This window comes from Dipteris shenzhenensis, chromosome 3 (genome assembly GCF_047967505.1).
Source record: "Dipteris shenzhenensis isolate YYH24624 ecotype China chromosome 3, Dip_SZ_1.0, whole genome shotgun sequence".
Classification (NCBI taxonomy): domain Eukaryota; kingdom Viridiplantae; phylum Streptophyta; class Polypodiopsida; order Gleicheniales; family Dipteridaceae; genus Dipteris; species Dipteris shenzhenensis.
Genome location: NC_141598.1, coordinates 55,207,418 through 55,233,398, shown reverse-complemented (window position 1 = coordinate 55,233,398; position 25,981 = coordinate 55,207,418). Strand labels below are relative to the sequence as shown.

The window sequence follows — 25,981 nt, the reverse complement described above, 5'->3', positions numbered from 1 at the left end:
TCCTGCGCCCTAAGAGAACGAAGCTGTTCCCCTGTTGACCTTTGTCCATGAGTCCTGAAGAACTCTCTGCACATCCTGTCGCCTTTCCTAGCCCAGAAGGACTTGGAAGCATGAAATGAAAACTTTGAGCGACGCTGGGTGATCTCCTCTAGCATGGCCCGGGCCCGAACCTCCTGCTGTCTGAGCTCCTCAGAGCCTGGAGAAGACTGCTGCATCCTCTGAATCGAGGCGAGGTCATGACTGAGACCTCTCTCCCGCGCCCAACACCGCTGTTTGACCTGAATCGCCTCCTGCTGGCAAATGTGGCTAGACTCATCAAGTGCCTGAGCTACCTGTGCTGCCATATCCCTGGTAGGGTCCCACTCCTGCTCCCATAGGTCCACTATCCTGCGGTGAACCGTTGCTCTGGTGTAGATGGAATCTGGGATCCGGCATGAACGTGGAGGTGAGGACTGAGAGGCCGAGTCCAGGACTAGGATGACTGGGGCATGGTCTGAAAGTGTCGTCCCTGGAACCACTCCTGACTCTCCTCCTCTGCCAAGCGCCCAATCACTGACATAGAAACGGTCCAGTCTCTGCAGGAGTCTGCCTCCCTCCCTCCTGTAACCCCAAGAGAAGTCCAGACTCCTAGGCCATCTGCGAAAGGAAGGCTCCCTCCAATTGTCCCGACCTCCCACAGCAAAGAGGAAGGAGTCCCAATCTGCCTGCTCTGCCTGAGCTATACCGAGGAACTCTGGGCCCCTTCCCTGCTGATCCTCTAAGGTCTCAAGGTTGTTGAAGTCCCCTCCTACAATCCAAGAGTCCATCTCTGGCAATAGGTCTGTCAAGGATCTCCAAAAAACGGATCTACCTCTGAGATCAGTCGGGGCGTAGATATTGAGGATGCCGATGCGGGATCCCTCAATATGCAAGCCCACCCAAAGCGCACGTCCTGGGATCAAAGTGCAAGAAGCAAACACATGCTGAACTAGAGAAGCGTCAATGGAGGTACAGACACCTCCCCTTCTCCCCTGCTCGCCAATCGAAGGTTCCCAGTAGGTGTGGGAGCGTCCTGTGAGGACCTTCCCACAAATACTAGTCTGTGAAGCCGAAAGCTTGTGTTCCTGTAGTAGGAGCACATCTACCTTTCCCACCAAGGCTGGCTGGAGCTCCTGTCTGAGCACCATCTTCTTGGGGCCACGGGTGCCTGATGAGTGGAACCCGTTGACGTTCCAAGAGATAATGCGTAAACTCATGAGGAGGGAAGGTGGGCCACAAACAGCTGTTTGCTTGCGGTCGAAGTCGAAGTGGTCGGAGGATGTCCTGTGTGGAGACGAAGGCGCTTTTGTGAAGGTTTCGAAGGAGAGGCCGGATCATCGGACCCATCCTTTAAAACCTTCAGCAAAGGGGAAAGGCCTTTCGTCCCGTGGTGGTAAGCTCTCTCTAACCAGCTCGACGCCTCTGCCAAGGAAATGCTGTAGAAGCTTGCAACCTCTGAAGTCCTCCAGGGGCGAAGCCCTTCCGCGTAGGCCCACTCTAGCGGTGGTCTTATAATGACCAGGAGTGGAAAACGTTTGGCGCTGTGGCGCCAACGCAGACGAACATCGCCCTCCTGCCACTGCTGCTGAAGAAGCTCCGCTGCTCTGCTACCAATCCAGTCCTGCACCTGCTTTTGGGTCTGGTCTCGTGTTGTCTCCCAAACATTTTCATTCGTCCATTGCTCATTCCCTTCACTGGAGATAGTGAAGGAATAGCTAGGACCATCGTGCGGAGCCAGGATGGACACCTTACCCTCCGCTCCCTTGCGGAGGAAGAAGATGCTGATGTCTAGGCATGCGGGAAAGGAGCCAATACCCGCTGCATCCAAGTAGTCCCAAGGACCTGCTCGGTAAAACTCCAATGGAAGAGCTCTAGGAGCAGCCCTTGGGCTTGAGGACGAAGATGAGGAGTCTGAACCGGAGGGAGGGGTGCTGGCCACCTGTGGGGAAGGGCCTATCCCCGCCGTCGAGCTCGGAGGGGTAGACGAGGGTGAGGTCTGTGCAGGCTTTGGGGCTGAAGGTGGCACAGGTGGGGGGTTCCTTTTGGATCATGCTCGAGGAAGAGGGTGGAGCGGAAACCATTGGTGCGGGGGGGGATCTTGGAGGGGGGGGTGGGGGTCAGAGAATCGAGGAGGAGGGGGGAGGTGGGGGAGGGCGGGATGAGGGGGAGGCTGGCTGACCTTCTCCTTTCCCTTCTCCTTCCCCTTACCGGGCTGCTGATGAGTAGGAATCATCTGAGGGGGCTCTGGCTGTGGCTGGGAAAGTTTTTTGGGGCCTGCCTTGTTGCCCTTCCGTTTTCGTTTGACTTCCGTCCAGCCTTCCCCTTCGGGAGGGGATGTCGCTGACTGGAGCGGAGTATTCTGAGCTCCCTGAACGGGGGTCTTCTGAGATTCTGTACCCGTGAAGCGAGGACATGAGCGAGCCTGGTGCCCGAAGCCATGGCATCTCAGACACTGGTTTGGGCGACCAGTGACCAGAATGCGCTGCGTCACCACACCTGTGTCTGTCTCTATCTCGAACTCCGAAGGGATGCTCTGTGGATCAAGAACTGCCACTTTGACACGTGGCATCCCTTGGGCTGCCGCCGCATCAACGTAAGTGTCCTGCATAGGCCAACCAAAGTGCGCCCCCAGGTCCTTGATGATCGGGCGAAGCTCGGTTGCGAGACCTGGGTAACTGGGTGTCGAGGAATGCGAAAGCCGGAATCGAAGTCCGCTACACTGAATCCCCTGTACCAAGGGACCATGAGGATGATCTTCCCATCCACAGAAGTAGGGGATCGCCTGACTATGTCGCTCGTAGCCTGTGCTGAGGAGAGCTTAAGCCAGAAAATGCCACGTCCCATAAGTGCCACCTCCTCAATGTGACTGTCCTCGAGGTAGAGGGTGGACTGCAACCAATCCCTGATGTCTGCTCATGAAGGAGAGTAGCCAATGACCCTCCCATAAACTGATGTCTGGGAGAAGTCCGTGGCGGCTTGCTTCACCAAGGAGACCTGGTGCTCTGTCAATGTAACGCGATAGGTTGGTGGAGGGGGGGGTCCGTCTGGGCCACCGGTTCCGGGCACATAGCCGCCATATCGCTTGACTAACTGCGAACTCCCGAGGCAAGTGAAAGGAAAAGAAGAGGGGGGTGAAAGGTAAGGGGCTAAGGGTGGAAGAAGGTGGGCGGGGACTAAGGGTAGGGGGGGAAAAACAAAAAAGAGGTGGCGGGGACTAAGGGGTGGTGAGGTGAACTGAGGTGAGCGGAGCGGAGTGGTGTGAGGCGGGGTGGGTGAGGTGAGCGTAGTGGAGCAGGGTGCGGTGAGTGGAGCGGGGTGAGGTGAACGAAGCGGGAGGGCGGAGTGGAGCGGAGAGAGGTGGGTCGAGGCGGGAAGGGGCGAGGTGAGCGGAGCGGAACGGAGGGAATGAGGCGGAGGCGGGGGCGGAGAGGAGCGGGTGGGTCGAGGCGGAATGGGGTGAGGTGAGTGGAGAGGAGAGGAGAGGAGCGAGACAGAGCAGGACGGAAGGAGCGTGGCGAGGAGAGGGGGGGTGGGTAGCGACGGGCGGAGGATTTGGCAGAGAGGGGGAGCGTAGCGGAGAGGGGGGGCGGAAGTCTGCACGGCAGCAGTCGACGAAGGGAGGGAGAGGGCCGCGCAGGTAGCGAGGGGGTAGACAGGGAGCGAAGGGGGAGGGAGCTCGCAGGAGCGTCCAGACTTGAGTTTGATGCGCTCCTCATCATGTTTGGGATAAAGTAGAATTAGTCGTCTAGCTTCGTGAGCCATTCTTCCAGCTCATTGGGAGTGAGTGCGTCACCCTTAAACTTGTGCATAGTGAGCTTATCTGTGACATCTTTCACTGCATAATTCCTGGTTTGGCCACTCCCAAATGTACTTGCATCATCACGTTTTTGAGGTTCACGCAATGATGGAATGGCATCTCCTCACAAATGGTCGTAAGGAAGGCATGGTAAGAGTGCAATGCCTAGTACAACATACTAGCAATCTCGGAGCACTATCCATAGTCAACACTTTGATGAAATGTACAGCCACTTGCTTGATGCACGGGGTGCTTATGGCTATAAGTAGGCATTTGTCGTGCAATGGGAGCATGAATCCTTGGGTGTGTATTTTTGCCAAATACAGCTCATAGGAGCACCCATTGAATGCGCACAAGTGGGTTGGCCCAAGATAGACGGCTCTATCTGCAAAGGTACAGAGAGTTGCAAATTGTAGGGTAGCCTCATGTCCAACAAGAGGGTTGGTGTTGCAGAGATTGCATCCTCAACGCCAAAAGAATTGGTAGAAGTGAGAGAGAGGAATTAGAGGAGTGAGAAGTGAGGAAAAGGGGGGAGAGATAGATAGATAGATAGAGAGAGAAAGAAAGAAAGAAAGTTTATTAAAGTCTTCGGAAGACCGATGGGTCTATGAGACTGTGAGAGTCTCATAGAATGCAAAATGCCAAAAATGCAGAATGGCAGTACTAAGTCCTAAGTACAACATAGTGATGTTGGTGGTCGACTATATATCAATCGCAGCATCATCATCAATATCATCATCATCTCCAGCAACAGCAAGATATCAAGACAGATGAGGCAGTGGAGGCATGAAGTCGGCAATAGAGTGCTGTCGGCCACTCAGAGATGCGGTCCTGGCATGTCTCATGGTCGTAGCTCTGCGTCTAACCACGGCTACTGTGACCCTCGTCGGTCGGGCTCCGACTCTAAACAAGGAGGGGATGTTTCCAAGTGTGATTTGTGTATCGACCCTCTGCCTGAGCTGTCGGGTCACGGGCTCCGGGTCACGGTCATGTCGAGGCCTCGTCTCGTTGGGTCCATGTGATCTAGCTGAAAGAACTCCGTGATAGAGATCTGAGAGGGATCAACCGAGGAAGAAGTCTGCTCCTGTCTCCGTGCTCGGAGTATCCTCTCGCGGTGTCTAAGTGCCTCATGAATGAAACCTGCCAAACACCGTTGGTGTGGGTAGGAGAGGAAATGGGCTAAAATCCCATAACTATCTCTGAAGAGGCAGTGGAAACGTCCTCGGATCTCATAGTACACAGGACACCTGAAGATGAAATGCTCCTCTGTCTCAACCTCCTGTATGTCACATAGTGTGCATATGCACCACTCCCTGGGTAGTCGCTCTGCTCTGCCACTCTCGATGCGAAGTCTGTGTGAAGAGACCCGGAACTGCCCAAGAGAGATCCTCATCGAATGGGGTAGGTGAATCTGTGTGTATCCTGGTGGGTCAATGAAACCATCCGCTGTGATATGTAAGAAGTGATCTCTGTAGAAGCTAAGCTTCACTGGGAGTTCACTCGGTTCCAACCAGGTCCGAAAAGTGTGTAGCTGTAGTAGATTCTCACGGATAACCTCATTGACCTCGTGTGATAAGAGGGGAGAGAACGGAGCATCCATGCTATACTAAAAGGGAGGTAGTCTATCCATGTGGAGCCCCAGTCGCTCAAACCATCTCTCTGTATGTGCATACCAGCACCTCTGATCTCCTCCTGCTACAAGTGCCATAGAAGAGGATAGAGCTATCCATGGTAGCCTGCTACGCCCCGAGGTATAATCCCCATATTCCCTAACTCGGTACAAATATGTGATGACCTGAAATGCAGCATCTAGCTGTAAAGGGGGTGACCCAAACTCAGCCTGAATGATCTGGTGAGGAACGGATGACTTACCACGAATCATCCGTGATAGCATGAGAACCTGTAGCCGCTCCACACGGGCCCACTCTGTATCCGACAAGTCTAGCCCCCAATAAGGATTGCCGTACATCCCCGCTAGGCGAGCCAAGGAGTCACAAAGCAACCCCTTGGTGCGTGGATCCTGAAAGTGTGAGCGGAAGCACTGCCTCTCTAGCCTGGCCAATGAGGCATACCCTCTACTCAAGCGTGCGTGCATCGCGGGTCTCATAGTGAAGCTCGGTCCGAAGAAGATAACCCCAAGATAAGTGTATGATGAAACTATCTCAACAGATGACCCCACAAATGTGAACTGCTCCTGACGCATGATAGCTCGAGATATATTGAAGCATGACCTTGGTTTTACCCAGGTTGACCTTCAAATCATGAGACTCACAAAAGGAGTGCGTCTAGGTGTCTCTGAAGCCCCTCTGCTGAGGAAGACAAGAGAGCCACGTCATCTGCATAGAGCAAAATCTGGATCAGCGTGCCTGCAAGAGAGCAACCTACACCCCCCTGTGTCTGCATGACTGTCTCAAGCTCGTCAATGTAGAGGCCAAACAAAGTAGGCGACAAAGGACACCCTTGTTTGACCCCGATGGTACTCATGATCTCGTCTGTCCACCCGGATCCTACTCGAACTCTGCCAGAAACTCTCTCGTAAAGTGCCATGACAACCCAAATGATCTCCTGGTCATAACCCAAGTCCTGTAGGCGCCGTATGAGGCGGGCTGTCGGGACTGTGTCAAATGCCCTACGAAAATCCACAAAGCAACAATAAACCCTCTGCTTCCGTGATCTCGCCTCCTCGATGATACATTTGAGCGTCAGAATGTGGTCCATGGTTCCATGATCACGCCGGAATTCGGCCTATCCTGCTGCTCTGAGTCCTCTACACTCTGCAAGTCTGCTAACCTCGGAGTCAAGTACTGATGCATAAATCTTGGACATGACATGTCCAATCATAATGGTCCTGTAGTTCTCCGGGCTCATGGGATCCCCTGCCTTGTGGATGGGTGAGATAGTGTTAATGGTCGAAGTGTGTGGAAATCCCAAACAAACCGCTTCATTAAAAAGCTTTGCTAAGATCGGGGCTAGGAGGTAAATCCCATATGCAATGAACTCAGTACATAGTTCCTCATGATCCTTCGCTCGGCCATTATGAAGTTTCATTACAGCATCCTTTACCCCTCCTCTAGTGAAGAGGGTGGAGGATGTGGGACGAGGCATGTGTGAGAGGCTAGGGACTAGCTGATTTGGGATGTCATAAAGTGTGCGTGCATAATCAAACCAGATTTGGGTGTCAGTGAGTGGCGGAGGGGACCGTCCTTCTAGAAATCTCCGCCAGAAGTCCTTAGAGTTGTTACTAAACAAAATGTCATCTAAAAAAGTAGTACAATGTGGACTTATATAGTCCCTCCATACTCCCAGTAGGGTACTACTAAATTAGCCCCTTCTCCCCACGCTTTCAGTACAAATAAGTCGAAGAATGGGCTTGATGATGCATACGAAACTCTCAGCTAGACCATCACAATCATGTTCGATGATGTGAAAGGTTGTTGGAAGAATGCATACAATGCTTTGGATGATATTCCTCATGGGTTATAACAATGAGTCAATACTAGGTTAGGACTTGTATAGCTAGTGTTTAGGGTCCTAGAGTTCAAATCTAGGGTCTGAGTCTAGCTTTGCAAGAAGCTATGTAGTATTCCCTAATGATTGGTACTTTTATAAATTTTACATTGTACATGTGGCTTTATGCCACGTGTCACTCCAATAGTTGAACTTAGTTTAGGGCCTACAAAACTCTCTCTCTCTCTCTCTTTGTTTCTAACAGGCGTGCAATCAATTTTGATTTTCTCAAACTTTCTTCAATGCTTGGGCACTGATGATGACATAAGTGTTGCTTTGCTTGCTAAGTATGTCTTCGTTTTGTTTTTCTTAAAAGTTTTTGTTTACCTCTTTTTTCTTCTCTTTCATATTCTCTTTTATTTTCTCTTTTATTTTTTGTGTAGATTTTTGATCTTTAGAACAAACAAAAAATCTAAATTTGTATGATTGGACTTATTCTAGTCTTACAAAGGTATATTTCTTCAATGTTTGTGTTCTCTTTTCTCAGAAACTCCAGAACTTTTTTCCATCTTTTTCTTCAAAATTTCTTGTCAACCTTATTGTTGTCTCGTGCTTTGCAATTGCATTCATAGGAATTAATTTCTTTGTAGAGGTTTGGTACGTTAAGAACCATTTGGATAGACTTTATCACCTTTAGAAGCTTTTCCTTCTATTGGACACCTTGGATCCTTGATGATATCCTTTTTATCCACCAGCTTTAACAAGCTGCATCACTCATTCCTCTTCTCATTTTATTTAGTAGAACCATTGCAACATGTCAAGCAACATGTGTGGAATCATTAACATCTCGCTCTTACTTTATAAAAAGTGAATATTTTAGTATGCACTAAGGAAATGGTTGAGGCACACTAAACAATAGTTTTCTTTTTGGTTCAGGGTGATGCTGGCACGCTTTTATATAGGGGAGGTGGAGAGAACACCAGGACTCCCATACACAAATTTTACTTCACTTGAATATGATTGTGCAGGGAAGGAGGATTTTTATCTTACTCTCAAGCATCGAGTAGAGACTTATTTTAAAAATTCGAAGGTAGGTATGTTTGTTTTTAAGTGTACATATTTGACTTAAATTACATGGCCTTGTGATTGTACACCATTTGTATCAGTGAAGAAAAACCCTTGAAGTCTCATGCACTTTTCTTTGCAGGTTAATCCAAGGATGCACCCTCACATGCTTATCAAATCATTCATAATTGTTGTTGGCTACATTTTTTTTACCTACATGACTTTTTTCGGTTTCCAAAGTTTTGGCCTCTCTCTATTGTTTGCCATAGCCGTTGGCTTGATGGCTGCAGAAATTGGCTTATCCATTCAGCATGATGCTAACCATGGTACGTTAGGATTTCATGTCTATACCTTGATTTTACATTGCAAAGTGGTTGCAAATGATTTGTGCATTTCCAGCATCCCAAAATTTGGATTTTTGCAGTCTGACAGGCACAGAAGGAAATTCACTGATCTGAACTTGTCAATAGGAAAATAGACTTACATCTAATCTATTATCTGATTTCTTTGCAGGTTCTTATTCAAAGTGGACGTGGCTAGGGTATTTGATGAGTACAACTATAGATTTGGTAGGTGTTAGCAGGTGGGATCTCTTGGAAGGTAGTTTCCACCCAATACAGCTTTTTGGCTTTTGCACTTTGCTTGCTTTTTTGGGCTTGGTCTATGTGTGATGGGTTTTCAACCTTATGAGTGACTATCATGAGATTGAAACTGCACTATGTTGTGTTTTTAGAGGATGAGTTTGGGCATGTTCCTGGACTCATCTAGGTATATGCTTCTACCGTATTAGCGGACATGCAAATTTGACCTTGTGAAGTTTTCGTCCATGTTGCGGCTTGCTGGTTTTGCAATAATTCTTTCTATCTTAAGTGGTGTGTTGCCCTATCAGCTATATTTAGATGCTCGTCTGGGAGAGACTAAAATGAAATCGTTTAGTCTTCACAAGCAGTTGTAGCTTGAATGAAGAGTTTTTGGACTACCTTTTGATTAGCCTTCTCCTTTAGTGCTAGCCTTCGTCATGGCTGAGTCTGGCCTTCAGCTCTGGAGTGCTGACAGAAACTTAGTACGAAGACTTTGTATAAATGGATGCGTGTGGGTGTGTGGATTTGTATGTGTGAGAGCATATGTTTATACTATGGTCTACACCCACTGTTGGGCGTTGATGACGTCAGTGGGGATGTCATAGTAGCTAGTCCTTGCTATGCGTGATGGAGTTTATGGTTTTTCAACCTTATGAGTGACTATCATGAGATTGAAACTGCACTTTGTTGTGTTTTTAGAGGATGAGTTTGGGCATGTTCCTGGACTCATCTAGGTATATGTGCCTTGTTCTGTATGCCACATGCTGTCTTCTCTATCAGTCTCAGATTGGTGTAAATCAAGCTATCCTACCTCTTGTACTTTACTGCATGAGATAATTATATTTGTTGAAACTTTTTCTCTCTCTTTGCTCTTACTCCTACTATTGTAGACACAATTCTTACTTTCAATGCTCATGATATACAGCTTCATGTGGAGACAACAACATGTGGTAGGACATCATTCGTTTACCAATGTGAATGGTTATGACCCTGATATAAGTGAGCAATGCTTCTGAAGCTACTTCATCTAACTCAATTCTATGATTATGGGCTTTATGTGCTCAATTGGCTCAGTGGTTTTTGGCTTTTGAAATTTTAAGGCGTGTGTTTGTCATTTGATGCTCAGGAGTACTAAAGCCTAATGTGTGGAGAATAACACCTGAACAGCCCAGGAGAAGTTATCATCGTTTTCAGGTAGATTGCAAGTAGGATTGCATTGGATGTTCGAGACATTGTGAAGCGAATTATTTTATACCTAATCATCACTAAACTTGTGATTTTCAGTCGTAGCCAATAGTCCCTGCATGATATATGAAGACTATATATCTTTCCTGGCATTTCACCCGTATATGGTTATGTTTTGATCTGCGCTTGTATATTTCCCATGGCAGCACATCTACTTGGCATTGCTTTATGGGATTCTTGCTCTCAAGAGTGTATTCTATGATGACTTTGTATCCTACGCCACCGGCTTGATTGGAGAGTAGGTTCTTACTCTCAGGTCTCCGAGAAATAATTTGATTTGTGGAGTTGGTGCATTCCTTCATACAGTTTTTCAATAATTTCACTTTTTGACTCAGATTTAGGAACCACATCTTTTGATTCTCTGGATATGATTTGCAAGCTTAAAATAGCTGGCTGACTCCTATGTACTTAATGTTGCAGCATTAAGATCCCCAAGATGACCTCTTTGGAGTGTTTTGTATTCTGGGGTGCCAAGCTCATTTATGCAACGTATATGTTCATTCTGCCTGGTCTTTTCAGTCATCACAGTACTCGAACTATAATTTGTTTGTACGTTGTCAGTCAAGTAAGCATCTTGGGCTCAAAAGATTGCTTTCTTATTACAGTCCATTTCTCAAAATCATCTTTTTAGAATGCAATATCTTACTAGCATCAGTGGCTGTGTTGTGGTGCTCAAAAGATTGCTTTCTTATTACAGTCCATTTCTCAAAATCATCTTTTTAGAATGCAATATCTTACTAGCATCAGTGGCTGTGTTGTGGTGATGTGCTGCAGCTTGTTTTTGGGTGGGTGTTAGCATTCTTGTTCCAGGTTGCCCATGTGGTTGAAGAGGCTTCTTTCCCAGTGGTTGATTCAAGTAGTGGAACTCCACGGTTGTCTTTAGGTTGGGCAGCTTCACAGGTAGCTCTTTGATCCTAATATTGGGGTGGCTTCTTTCGTGCACTGTCAAATACTTCTCACATCAATTACTCAAATGCCTCAGACATGAAATTCTGAGCAGGAAATGTTTTTTAATGCTGGGTTGCTACATAGCTGGAAGCGTAATTTATACAAAATTTGTGTGTTTTGAAGAGGCTCCGTCCCTCTTAATGTGGGACTTGCCAATCTGTATGTTTGCTGCTTGTATGGATGGATGCTTATGCACTAAGGACACCTTTGATGGAAATGGGGAGAAGGTGAGAGACACATGACTGGAGACGAGCTGAGGCACGAACTGATGTGGATTGATTGATTATCACAGCAAGTACATAGCCTCTTTTATAGGCTGGGCAAGCCTTACAGACACCTCATAGATGAGGTCACACACAAGAGAATCTAGATCCTATAATCTAGGTGAGGAATCACATCTACCACATGAGGTGGCACAAGTGGCCTCAAGACTCCTCACACTCACATAATTGTAGGACACTCCTAGGACTCTAGGACCACACACACTAGGACTCCGATTCCAACAACCTTGCCACTGCTTCTGCATATGATATGGAGTTTTAAGAAGGCTCTTTGGTTAAACTAGCAGCTTGGGGGACTTGACTGATGGTTTACCTACCAGGTTGGATCTTTGCGGTATGGACCTACTTTAGAGGGGGTACGGAGGCTGGAAGGACCCGGGAAGATGGCCTGATTAGGGTGGAACTACAGCAGCAGGATTGTGCCATGTTTGGGCAGGTTTATGGCCTGCAAGAGACCCTGAAGGAGGGATGGAAATAAGCCCGACTGAGGCTGGAGGTGCCTTGTCCACTGGCTGTCTGCCATGTGGACAGGCGGGGCCAGCAAAGCCCAAATCTAGGGCTGGTAAGGCAGCCAACCAGGCCGACTATCTGGTTGGCTGGTTAGGGCTGCTGGTTGGCCAGTGGGGGGTTGCTGGGTCAGCCAATAGACCCTACTTGTAACAACCCTTGCCAGGTCTGTTCAACCCTATACCTTCGTGAGGTATCCTGGACCGCCCTCTAAACGAGATCGCACAGTACACACCACGGAACACACCCGCAACCAACCCGTAAGGGTTTAATCTAGCAGCTCACCTCCCAGCCGTAGGCTCATCCAAGCCACCCCCGAGCTAGAAGTCTAAACCACATGGATACATGAGCCAGCCAGCCTCAGAGTCTAGACTTGCGTCCCATACCACAAGCCCTTTCCCCTAGCTGTTGCTCTTTGGCCAGCAGGTCCTGGTCACTAAAGATCGCATCCTCAAGACCTCCTCAACTGATCCCCTAGCCCATACTTATAGTCTAGGCATCTTGCTTTATGTGGCTTTAGCCATCTATAGCCAACAACTCCAACTTTAGGGCCACCTAGGCTATATTTGGCTCTACCCTAGCTTGGGGAACACTCCACCCAAGTTTAGCCACACCTGAAGCCAGACCAGCTCTTCTAGACCTCTTTTGCTAGTTAGGTCTTAGCCCTAGGTTAGTCCTAACCCTTGGCTAGACCCCACGCTGACTCCAGATTTAATCCTAGATCTTTGCTAACTAAGCCTAGGGTGTAGTGAACCCTATACCTGGGTTACGTCTAGTCATGGACGTAACATTCTCCTTCCTTTATAATAAGACTTGAACTGATATAAGTGAGGGTGGGAAGAGTCCATAGTGACCCACTCGTTCGTCAGCAAGTCTAGGGTCATGTGTCACCCAGTTCTTAGTGTAATCCATTGGGTAGGTTTGGCCACACCCACTCACCAATGGCTGAATGCAGGATACTCCCTGGCATCTGGCAACTAGGAGTTACAACCCTTAACTTCTTAGGCGATCCTCATCACCAAAGAATGAACTTTCATCTACCAAGTGTGGGCCCAATGGTAGAGGTTTTGAATTTCCTTCCACTTAGGAATTTTGATGCTACATCCCATACTACTGCAGACCACCCTAGCCGGATGTTAGTATTCAGGTCATCTATGATGTAGACCTTGGTAGGATCCAAGCTCAAGTTGAGGTCTACTGAATCCCCTAAGAGATTCCAGAAATTCATCTCCCATATTTTCTTTTCTCTCCCTCTCTTTTGAAAAGGGATCCCAAACCTGTCTTTCATAACCTTGGCCTTGAGGGAGAGGTGTGGGTGGAATTCAGCCAAGTATCAAACAAGGCTCATTGATGTCATCCGACATCTCAAAACCTTGTCCATAAGGATAACTTTGTTGAGAGTTTACCCAAAAGCTACTAGAAGGATTCCTCAATCCAAGCCCCGCTTGGGAACCTCCACGGCCTACGTGGCATCACATGGACCTACACAAGGCACTAGTAGATGTCTCGTAGCAATTGTGCCTCTAGGCACCCAAACGGCGGGCGGCTTCAAACTATGCCTTGAGTGCCGCAGGCCACGGCCTTGGCTCAACGTCCTCCTATGCCACCAACCGCAGCTCCTTTTATCGCTCACAACGCTCTCCAGCAGCGTTGCAAGCAATGATAAGCACATACATCAACAAGCCATCTACTCTGCCTTAAAAAAAGAAGATGCAATAGAGCCGCTTGCCGTTGACCATCTTCCAAAGCTCTTCGACAGTGCAGACCCCTCCAAACGACGCAAACGAGGCAACAGATCTTTTTGGAGATTCTATGGAATCTTAGAAGATTTCACATGCAAAGTGGTTGGAAGAGGATGATCAGGCAGATACACCTCAGTTATTACTGTTGCTTTCTAGCTTGAGTCGACTTTGGTTTGTGCCTCCCTCAAGCTCAGCAGAGCGTAGGTCTGGAGCATTGCCTGATGCTCAAGAGATGGGTAATACCTCTGTCTCCTTGTTACAGACAGGCCCAGATATCTAGAGGTCGCTTGGTGACATTGTATGTTTCACCCAAGGTACTACCTGCTGACAGTATATTTGCCTTGTGACTTCTATGATCAGTGTACTAGTCAATATCAGTTTTGCAGTCTATATCCTAGGTTTTGAACAATCATAGGTGTTATCTCAAATGGTAATACATGCTTTCATGGTATATTCACATGTATTTCAGTTATTGCATATCCTTGTAACATCCGGATGCAATTGAGGTCGCTTGCCATGTTTGAAGAGGGGTATGTCATGAGGGCATGAGTCTTGTACTTGCATGTGGGTCCGACTCTGGGAATCTAGTTGGCAAGGTCACATGGTGTGGAAGTGCAAGTTTTCCCCCTAGGGAATTGTGCCTTGGGGGTAAATGAGAGGTCTAGGGCCAAGAGGTGTTGGAAAGGTCACCTCCCCATCTGTAAGCCCCCATATGAGGAGAGCATGGGGGAGGGAGACCTTAGGGCAGTACCCAACAGAAAAAGAGAGAAAGGGGCTGCCACATAGACAGCATCATGGTTGTCATGTGGGCAGCACATCTAGAGCTGTTATGGGCAGGATAGAGGGCCAGGATAGTGCGGAAGCATGGCAGATCTGTACGGATTACAGACGCCTGCTGTACGGCTGGTTTCAGGGACACGTACGGAGCTCAGGCAGGAGCCCTAGAGCTGGAACAAGCCTGGAGCAGAGGCAAGATAGTCTGGGACAGATTGCGATGGATCTAGGACATGGAGGCACACTGTTTGCAGCAGGTTTGGGGGGGCTGGACCCTGAATATATAGTAGGGCATCTGCCCTTGAAAGGAGGGCCAAAGCCCTAGTGTTGTGGGCCAAGGGCCCTTGTAATGAGAGCCCTTTAAGGGCGGTTTTCCAGCAGACTGGTCGGCCTGTTTGGGTCGGCCAGAATGATGCTGCTGGTCGGTTTTTTGGAGCAGGCCTTGGGCCTATATAAAGAGGCCATTTAGCCTCATTCAATCATCACTTGGTGCAGCAGTTCAGGGAGCAGAAGGAGCAGCAGATCAGCCACTTGTGGGTCTCTATCCAGAAGGTGACAAGAGAGCTGTAGAGCTGCAGACCTAGCTCAGAGTGCTGCCCACCTAGGCTGGTGCAAAGACAGCAAGGTGGAAGGGATCTGGACGGAAAGTCTACTTACGCTTGAGGTGGAGCACGCGGACTCGAGTCTAGAGATAGCCAGCAGATAGGAGAAGGATCTTGTGGTAAGATCAGAGGACCACATCATTGGTGGGACTCTGGATCTGTCTCTTTTGTATTGTGTCCATAGTTGTGGACGGAAATATATATTTTGGTGGTTTCTCTATCTGGTTGGTTCATTGTCTATTGATGACTCTGCACACCTATTGTATGCACATAAGTAAAGAAGTTTGTGATTCCACACCCACACCGCACACTGTGTGAGCTCCTGGGCATTACTATAAGTCTTCCGCTGCGTGTACCCTCTGTTGGGTATTTTCTAACAAGAGGGGCGAAAGGATCTTAGAGATTTAGGTTGGTTATTGGTTTGAATTTAAAAGGTGCCCCACTAGAGGGGCATGGGGCAAAATGAAACGTAGTTGCCACGTGGCACCCACTAAAAAGACCAAGGCTTTGTGCATGCCACCGGGGCTGGCTGGAAGCACCTGGAGAGCACGTACGTGGGAAGTCGGGAGCTGGAAGAGAAGAGCAGCTTGACGCAAGGAAGGACCACTGACAAAGAGCCAAGGCATGGGTTGGTTGTTATGCAGAGAAGGAGAAGGTGCTGTTGTACGCACTGCCAGTACGGGCAGTTAGCAGGGAGAACACCGTACGGGACTGTACGGAACAGCCCATACAAGCATATGGGACTGTACGGAACAGTCCGTACAGGTTTACGGGTGTACGGAGGCAGGAATTGCAGGCTGGTACAGCTTTTGGTACGGTCTGTTCACAGGCTTTAATCCACGCTGATGTAGTCTTGTAACGGCTGTGTACGGTTGCAGTCAGCTGCTGTGTATGGATGACATACATTTGTGTACGGGATGGGAAGTACGGTAGATTGGTGACTAGACAGAGTATGGGTTGCTTGTAAGTTTCCTTGGGCTGTGTGCACGGGTAAGTGAGCCAAGTTTGTACAGGCTGCTAGCTGTACAAGACTACACGCTGATGTAGTCTTGTAACGGCTGTGTACGGTTGCAGTCAGCTGCTGTGTATGGATGACATACATTTGTGTACGGGATGGGAAGTACGGTAGATTGGTGACTAGACAGAGTATGGGTTGCTTGTAAGTTTCCTTGGGCTGTGTGCACGGGTAAGTGAGCCAAGTTTGTACAGGCTGCTAGCTGTGTGGCAGCATGGGTAGAAATCTCTCCAGGTGTATGCATTAGTTTGTAAATGAGCTGGGCTAGAGCTCCGGGCTGGTTAAAAGTTCACTCATCCTTATCGTTGATTGCATTGGACTGTGAACTGTGTTTGGAGAGGTATAGTTCGCAGGGTGGTTCATTGTGAATGTTTGCAGAGCAAGTTCATGCTTCCGAAGTTTGTGGGCAGGCTGACTATGCTTTCACCCATTGCCTGGGTACTCCAGTGAGTCAGTGATTGGGGAGTTGTGTGACCTCCGTATGGGCTGCTAGTAACAGCTTCCCAGCATGCAGGTGTTAACAATGAAAATGGATGCATATGGTCATATGGGTGTGAGAGTAGGGCCCAGCAGGGCTAATGTTTGGGTTACTGATGTGTACTGAAAGAGGGAAGAGCACTGAATGCAAGTGAGCTCGAATTCATTGTATAATCGATTTTGTTTGACTCTCCTATTAATAAAGAAATACCGGAAGGGGCGCCAAGGGTTAGGGGCCAATCTGTGTCCTTGTATTTGAGCAGGAGCACTCTAGCTCCCCCAATCTGTGTTTGAAGTGTTTTCTGAATATTTTAATGTGAAGGCTTTTAGGCTGGTTAGTTGTTTTACCACCCTCTTGTTGGCCTTGAGGCTGGTTTCAAGAGCAGAGGCCTGTGGGAAGGTGCTGTCCAAGGAACCAGCGCTACATGAGGTCAATGAAGCTAATAGAGAAGCATGCAACTAAAGGAGTGCAAGGGCAGAAGTAGGAGCAGAGTTGTGCTCACCATACAGCATCCAGGGCAGCGGACTGCTGCGGGTATTTGGGATCTCTGGTGAAGCTTTCTGTAAATGTGTTTGACTCAGATATATGCAGTATATTCTGCGGCAATATTTTGACTGTTCTACTGTTGTCTATCGCCTGACTCATGTTATGAGAAGGCTGAGTGCTGTAGCAAAGGCTTGATATCTGGCACTACTTTCTGAGTGGAGGTACCTATAAATAAAACCCTGTAGCTCGGTGGCCAACAATGCAATCAAATAAATCTCGAGCAAATAGTACTCGAAATTGAAGCAAGCGATTTAGAATTCTGATGTGGTTTTCAGCTCATATATAGACCAAAAGCCTATGTGATTCCAGCATTTGCACTTATGGGAAGTCAGTTCATTGAGTTTTCTTCAAAAGCTTGTCATGAATATTTAGTGTTGGGGTGAACCTAACCCAACAAATTGGTATCCGAACACCTTGTTACATTTCCCTTTGCACTTGTTGTGTCTTTCCTGCTCCTTTTCATGCATAGCAGCAATACACCCCTGACTCCTGCTCCACCTCTTTTTTCCTTTTAAAAAAAATCATCTGTGCTGGGTCATAAATCCGGAATGGTCCACTCTTGTACTCCTCTTTGAGTTCTTGCTGGCCCCTTTGCCTTTATTGTATTTGTTTTTTTTGTCTCATAGACCCTTTGGTCTTTCAAAGACATTAATAAACTTTCTTTCTTTCTTTCTTTCTATGTATTTCTCTTCTTTATAGTATTGCTGTTTTCACAGAAGTTTATTCCTTAATTGCTTTTCTGTGTATTTGCTGTTTTATCACTTTTGTTCTGTCACTCTTTTCTTTCCTTGCAATTATTTGGCTTTAAAATTTGATCATCTGTTTCTTTATCGTGCATCCCCCTCTTCTTTATTATTGATCCCATTCTTTTGTCCCCACCCTTAACCCCTCTGTTTCTTTTCTTTGTTGCCTAGTTGTCCGTCTCCAAGCTTAGCCCTCGCCGGTTTATTTTCTTGGAGCTCCCCCTCATTGGGGGGACATTTATTGCAGTCTGCATGTCTTTTTATTACCATGGGACTGTGCATGCTAAAAATCATGCACCCTTGTAGGATCTGTTGTTGCAGTACTTAGCGAGTGCATGTGATATACCACTATAGACACATTAATGCAACATGATTAAGAAGAAAGTGGTTGGTCTTTGTGCTCAAAGTGGTACATATATGACACTGTAGACGGAATTAATGTCCCAATGCGTAGATCGTAGCTTGCACTTGGCTATTTATCAAACTAAGCTTTGCTTTTTTATTTGGTATTAAACTATAATTTTTCAACAGGAATATAGTGTAGTAAGTCTCCTAATAAGATGGCCCATGTCTTTATGCAACGGTCCAACATTAATATATCAAGAAGTTGCTACAACTGTCCAACCTCGATCTTTCTTTGTAAGGATTGCTGCAGACTAATTTCATGGTCAATGGCAAGGGATTTTTAAATGTTTGGCTTGTGTTTTGTTTTGTCCCCCCTTTTTTGTTGAATCTTGATGTAAGCACTGCTGCACTCAACTTGCTGTCTTTTCAAAGTGTTACACAGTACAGTCTGTCTGTACTATGGTACATGTCAGATCAGTTATTAAGGCGTTTTGAGCTTAACAATGGCATATCATCAAATTTCTTGTTTGAGTTAAAAACTGAGCGGAGGTTTTAGAAAACCTGCTTCATGCCTTCCAACAGGAATATGTCTATTTTTTGTGCTTGATGGATGTGTGCCATGCCTAGAGCTAGTCAGAAGGTCTTCACACATGAATGGCATACAATATTTTCAAATGCCCCATGCAATTTTCTTGTGGTTCATTTTAAAATTCCACTCAAGGTGACATTTTAACCTTTTCTAAATACCTTCTTTCAGGTGAGCAGCACGAAAAATTTTAGTGTCGATTCCCTCTTTTGGACACACATAACTGGAGGCCTCAACTTCCAGGTATGACCAGTGCTTAATTGTGTACAGTATACTGATAATGATTCATCATATAGAGATGGAGTTACAATAAGCAAATATACTGTAGAGGTGGTATCAGATTGGGCTTAAGGTGGGTGCTTAGATGACATTCACGGCAAACTGAGATTTTAAGGCAGTCTGGTGAAGACGAAGTTTTGAAGACAAAATGCCTATCAGATAAACCTCTTACGTTTAGGAGTAGAATGAATGACCAATTAAGAATTTGATGATCTGTCCTTAACATATATGATAGCAATTGGTGGCCTTCTCATGACAATTTCGTTAACACCTCCAATGGGTTTCTCTAGTTAACGAAACCCTCTTGAGCATATACAGAAATTTTACTTCTTTCAGACCCTGTTGGAAACTGACACCAATCTAAGAAATGGACGGACACCTTCTTTGTGTTTATTAGAATGATAGGGGAAGCATCTATTTGTAAGCCAACTACTTTTTAATTAAAAAAACAAAGCATGTACCTGAAATTGCTTTGAATGGCATGAGTCACTGAGTAGGAGTTTTTCAAACCTTTGTTAGCATTGCCCTGCTAGTGGCAGGCTATAGCAAATGAAACGGTAACTAAACCAAAGAACAGCCCTCAAACCAATCGCAAATTCCTCTTGGGCTCCCGGGCACGGCTTGCAGGCGCTTACGGGCTTCAATCCACGCATAGAAACCAAAATTGCAGCAAAGGGAACATTCTGGCATAGAATCGCAGCAAAGGAAACACTCTTGGGCTCAAGAACCTGGCACACAATCCAAGACAAGCTTTGTAGAAGAAATCGCAATTTGTTCCTGCACTAGAATCTGTAACCGGAACTTGAACAAAGCGTGGTAACTTTGAAGAGCTTGTTGAAACGTGATTGCCAACAAGTAGAGTAGCTGGGAGATGAGGGAGAGAAGCAAGAACACAGCACTAGGGGCCAGAAAGAAGGGCTGGCCCCCCCCCCCCCCCCAGGTCTTTATTGCAATAGAAAATAGTCTTTGTACAACAGGCTCTTCACAAGAGCATGAACTGAGCTTGAACTCTTTGGCTCTTCTTTTATAAACTTGGCCTAGCAAAAAGCTAAACCTGCTTTCGGAAAGCTATTTCTAGCTTTAGTGCTTTTTAAAAGCTATTTTATGCTTTTGTTTTTCCTAAAAGCTACTTTTATACAAAACCAAGCTTTCTAGCTTTTTCTGCTGCTTTTAGGGCTTGTCTTAAGAATTGTGCTGCTTTTTCTGCTTGTCTGCCTTGCTAGGGCCCTCCTCCATATAAGTGCCCACTTTCTGGATGCTTTTTGCCTTTGGTAGGACCTGCTTTTTGCACTTTTCCCCTAATTCTAGGGCTTCTTTGCACTTTCCTTGGTCCTACACATTGCCTCCAACAACATTCAACACTTTAACCTGTTAAAGATTAGTCTAATGCATGCATTCTAGTTCTTGGACTATTTCTAGTCCCTTGTGGGCGTCCCCACAGTTTTCTTTTTACTGATGCAAAGCAAAAGTAAAACAATAAAACTTATTCTTGGTTAATTAACTTAACCATTCTTTGACCAAAGTCAATTCTAATAAAGATTTTCTTGGGAGAAGCCCCAACTGGTGACAGCAAAGGTTCAATTTCCCGTCTAAAGCAGACTTTCCAAAGCGAGACTTTCCAAACCAATCCACACGCTTTCTCCTCCTACAATTCTTGTGCAATTCCTTCACTTCTTGCATGTGGTTATTGATTGTGATCTGCCTCTCACTCCACAAAACAGAAGAATAGTGTCATCTTGACATCTCAGGTCTTCACGGAGAGACACACCAAGCTCCTGCTCCCGCTGCTTGTCAACACTGACAAGTGTTCCCGTTGCTTGTCCACACCGAGAGCTGCTCCCATTGCTTCTCAATATCGAAGGCCAAGCATTAATGTGGCAAGTTGCAACTGAAGAGAGGCAGAGGAGGAGGAAAAGGGGGGGGGGGGAGACGGAGGACGAAGCAAGGAAGTCTTTGGAGGAACTGTGGGGAAGTAATTGGATTGAGGGAGGTAATTTTGAGGCAGTTGGAGATGCAATGGCAAAGTGCAAATGGAGATGAAGTTGAGGGTTGAAGGTGTGGCTATGGCGGAAATGACAGAGCAGAGCTTGGAGCTCGGGGCATAAAGCAGTTCGTGGGTCGACATGGCATATCCCACTATGTCTTGGACCAAGGGGCAATGCTATCGGGCACACAACATGCCCTCTTGTTTTTTTTTCCTTGTCCTTCCTAGAAATTTCTTTTTTTTAAATTCCCTTGAATACCCAAATCAATGCTAATCAATCATTGTCCCCATTGGTTATGGTATTATGCACACCATCATAACTGCTCTTTTGTAAAAGTGTGGCAGCTCATAATTGAGAAACTTCAGATCTACTTGCTTTCAACATTGCCTAGAGTAGTAACAATTCATGTCCAAGTTAATGCCATTCACACAACCCAGATTACATATTCAATAACCAATTCCATTCGGGTGATGAAAATTCTTTGACACCCCTTCCCATGGGTTTTGTCTACTTAGAAAGCCAATGCATAAAATTGCTTCTTTCAGACAGCGAGTAAGCATTGCATGCGAGTGTCTAGGCAGGCAGGTTTCATATGTGATGGGTCCACTTTTAACCAAATCCTCACCCTCAGAGCCCTTATAGATGAAGCCAGACAGTGGAAACATAAGAGTTCACTGCTGCTTGTGACTTTTTGGAAGGGATCCCTATGTATTGCATATGATATTATCTTGGCAGTCATGTCTTTGTATGAGGTATGAAGAGTCACGGGCAGATTGTGCACCAGCTGGGGATTGTTAGAGGAGGTGAGCAGCACCATTAGATTGAAATATGGATGCCCTTTTTATCTACTACTCTCTTTGGTCTCTACATGGATGAGCTGGCTTCCTTTGTGGCCACACTGCGTGACGGGGATCGATCCTAGTACAGACCCTCAAACCTATTTTGCTTAGCACCGAGGATGTGGTGTTGATCTCTGACACAACAGAGAGATTACACATGCATTTGACAGCTGTACAGACCTTATGTACATGAGAGTTGGGACATGAAGTTCTACTTGAGTAAAATCAAGATAATGATCTTCAACACCCATGAGATTTAGCGTCAACGTTAGGCTTTCATCCTCGTAGGGAATTGGTTGGGATAGTTGATCGTCCGTATACTTGGAATGCGTAATCAAAAGTCCTGAGGCCATGCTTGAATCGAGGGTATGCATCATTGTTTAGGTTGGAGAGAGAGTGCTTTTATGTACAACAGGGTTGCCTATGTTTGAGATACGGAATGTTCCGTATTGTCCCATACGGTGCCTACGGATTAGGGTTTCTCGCAAAAAAACGACGGTTTACAGATAAAATAGCAGTTTTTGACCGTTCTCTGCCCATTTCCCATTTTTGGCCTCCCTCTCCTCCGCCTGCATATTAACCCCTCTCCCTCTCCACCAAGCACTCTCCCCTTCCCATCTTTCTCTCCACCAAGAAGCCCAAGCTCCCAAGTCCCCTTTCCCTCTCCATCTCCTTCTCCAACAAGCTCCCTCCCCATCTCTTTCCCACTCCTTCTCCATCTCCATCTCTACCTCTCCATTAAGCTCCGTCCCTTTCCATCAAGCTTCCCCTCCTCTCTCTCTCTCTCTCTCTCTCTCTCTCTCTCTCTCTCTCCTCTCCTCTTCCTTCCCTCTCTCCCCCCTCCCCCCTCCATCTCCATCTCCCTCTCCGTCAAGCTCCCCCTCCATCAAGCTCTCACCATTAAGCTCCCTCTCCATCTCCCTCTCCTTCCTCTCCATCTCCATCTCTTTCCTTCTCCATCTCCATCTCTCTCCCTTCCACCAAGCATCAAGACTCAAGCCTCTCTCTCTCTCTCTCTCCCACCATGCTGCCGAATATTCATGCAGCCTGAAAAGTCCAATGTTTGCAAGTGGCATTGTAAGTGTTGCCCCAAGGTCCAAGCTAATTTGTGTGAGTTGTCCGGGCAATCCGGACCATGTGAGTGTGCTAGGACATTTTTTCATATGAAGCAGAGGAAGAGGCCTCTCAATCCATATCTGTTGCCTCCGGCGGGGCTGCTACCTCCTCTGTAACAGCATCAAAGAGAACAAAGACAAGTGACATACCAAGGAGGCAATCCACTCTTTCCCAAGCCACGGGTGGCCTCTCCGTTCCATTGTCATTCCTCAAGTGATCGTACGTATCGTACCCGCTGCATATTTACTTCCGAAAAAAAGAACTATCTGTAGAAGCTTTGAGAAAATATAAATTCAGCAATCCGTGAGGTGCTGAAACAAAAGTGTGCTTGCTGTCCTGCAGCCTGCCTCGTTAGGTCTCAACTCATGGTCTACAGTATCCTAGAAGTGGGCTCTAGGATCTGAAAATTGTCAAAGATAGTGCATATGCACATCTAGCATTATTTTTGTCTTGTTAGCATGTTGTAAATGTGATCACATGATGTTTTTGAGTCCTTGCTCCAATATTCCTGACACGAACTTTGAGTTTCTTGCCTAAGGGGACATAAAAAATACATGAGCTGGTTATCACTAACACAGGATTGTGTTTGCAGATTGAGCATCATTTGTTTCCAGGTGTATGCCACATGTACTACCCTTGTATTCATCCGATAGTGAAGGCAACTTGCAAAGAGTACAACATTCCATACAAATGCTTTCCATCTGTATGTTCTTCCTTATGCCTTTTCAGCTTTCTGCAATGTTGTCTTTGCTGTGGACATGATTGGAAATTGCAAAAGGAGAAAATGTCCTTTTCTGAAACGTCATAAATAAATAAACAATAACAATTTCAAGTCCTAGACATGGCATTTCAAGGAATGAATCTTGCAGGAGAGGAAAGAGGAGGGAAGTTTTTTCTAGTCCAAATAGTAATGTTGTAACCGAACTGAGGGATCAAGGGGTCCGAACATCTTTGGGTATAATTTTTTGCGGAAATGGTAAGACCTGTATGTATGCTGCAAGATGGTTTCGAGTGCTGATGGGTAAATTCCTTTTCAGTTTTGGATGGCCTTGGGAGCACATTTCAACTACCTGAAGAAGGCTGGCAGTAAAGATTTTGAGTTCAGGTTAAATGGATGAAAGAGAACGATCTGGATTATTGCTTAAATTTGCAATCTTTAGCATCATTACGAGAGCCCAAATTCATGCGCAAGCTGATCTGCGATTTTGTGATACACAATTGTTATAGATTTACGTCATAGTGGAATTCTCAGGCCCACTGGTTGAAAGTTGTATCATTATCTTCGGCATAGTACTCTATTCCCAGATGCAGGCTCTGAAGTTATTATTCTGCTCAGTTCAAGGCTGGAGAAAAGTATATTTACGTTGCAGAAAGCAGAATCAAGGCTTTATATAATAACAATGGATGCCTATCCTCTAAACCTCAAGAAGAAAGCCCCACTTTTTGCCAGTTCGTCTAATTGAGTATTGTACTACATGTGAGATCATAGTCTGTTGGACTATGGTAGTCATTGCTAGTCTTTACAGCATTTTCTGAAATAAGATCCTTACTTCGGAAGCAACTGTGTGTGTGAGAGAGAGAGAGAGAGAGAGAGAGAGAGAGAGAGAGAGAGAAAGATTTATTCCTGTTTTTTGGTCAATTTTGTTCTTGATTTGCTTGTTTATTTTTGCTTAGTCACCTTCTTCCTTTCTCTTTATTTCTTGTTTTCTTTCTCTTTTGTTTTTGGACGTATTTTAGAAAGCATTGGGTTTGCCCAAGAGACTCCACGGGTCTTTAGAAACCCAGTCCAATGGGTTCTACATTTTGTGCACTAAGGTTAAGCTTGAGCTTGAACTTTGACAGGCTTCTTTTTCTTCTTATTTGGAGGTGGTGGGAGAGGGTTGAAATTCAATTGCTTCCTTGTAGTCACAAAGACACTGGCTGCAATATTAGTGGCAAGTGTCCTTTGGAGTAATTCCTGTGTTGGAGTGGAGAGCATCAATCTTTCTAGCTCAGTTTTTTCTTCGTGCACTTCTTGGCTATGTATGGAATTATCAGAGCAACTTGTCCCACTAGGAATATAATTAGGGTCGTGAGAGATATCCTCTGGATCATCTGTTTAGGAAGCAGCCTCTACCCGACCTTAGTGATGCTGTATACGTGAGTTGGTGTCTTAAAGTTTCCCTGTAGTTTGTACGTGGTATGTACATGTGCTTGATTAATCTGAAGCCTACCCATGTGATATGAGTAGATGCCTGGAAGTATGGGCATTTCTCAACAACGAGCTTTTATTTCTAATATAATTTCTGACTGGTCTATGAAGTTTCAACAGCCGTTAGTTGTAGATGAAAAGAATATCAAGTCAAATCTGAGAACAGAGTCACTTGCTACTGCCAGCTCCTAAGTAGAGTTGTCAGCCCAACTCCTATGCAGTCTAATAAAAAAGAGAGAATCTCATATATAGAAATCATGCATAGCGGTTTTCTTGCGTAGTGGTTTGCTCAAAATGCAATCTCATATAAAGCTTAAAAGTTGGACTGCGTAGGAGTTGGTTTTGAAACTCCATTTGTGATGCCCTCTTGCCACTTGGAGCATGATGATGTCAGAGAATATAATTGCTTTGCTACAGCCAACTCCTATGCAGTGGAATATAGTTTTGCAAAAGAGATCACTCGTCACTTCCGATGCCAATTTCTGATATGGAGGAACTACACAGCTGTTCAGCCATAAACGACCTCATGTACAGATGTCAAAACCATGCACAGAAACCTGTCAAATCTGCACCAACACTTGCGTCAAACACACATTGAGGTAGGGCACTAACCTCAGGCTCTTTTGGCTGGATCCCTGCTGTATGTATACTCCTACTAGAACACCGCACGATGGTAGAGCCAGCTCCACATGACAGTTGGCTTGACCCTGCTGTAGTACTGTCGACTGCAGTTTGTACTCCCTGTTGTATCAGTATTGCTACTGTATTGTTGCTGCCCTATCCTGTACTGTTGTCTGACTGACTTTGCAGATTGTACTTGTGCTGCTGTCAACCAATACTATACCTGCAATA

General features: G+C 46.2%; 1 protein-coding gene across 1 annotated transcript in view; it reads left to right on the top strand.

The window, feature by feature from the left end:
* Positions 1–24,459, top strand: part of LOC147904025 (acyl-lipid (8-3)-desaturase-like) — a 42,172-nt gene extending 17,713 nt beyond the window's left edge. The window contains exons 3-13 of the mRNA XM_087372673.1: positions 8,198–8,351; positions 8,469–8,652; positions 8,840–8,909; positions 9,833–9,906; positions 10,034–10,101; positions 10,299–10,390; positions 10,573–10,717; positions 10,927–11,052; positions 18,891–18,962; positions 23,531–23,641; positions 23,976–24,459. Coding sequence (XP_087228799.1) covers positions 8,198–8,351; positions 8,469–8,652; positions 8,840–8,909; positions 9,833–9,906; positions 10,034–10,101; positions 10,299–10,390; positions 10,573–10,717; positions 10,927–11,052; positions 18,891–18,962; positions 23,531–23,641; positions 23,976–24,056 — 1,177 coding nt within the window. The 3' untranslated portion in view covers positions 24,057–24,459. The remainder of the gene's footprint in view (positions 1–8,197; positions 8,352–8,468; positions 8,653–8,839; positions 8,910–9,832; positions 9,907–10,033; positions 10,102–10,298; positions 10,391–10,572; positions 10,718–10,926; positions 11,053–18,890; positions 18,963–23,530; positions 23,642–23,975) is intronic.
* The last annotated feature ends 1,522 nt before the right edge of the window (positions 24,460–25,981 follow it).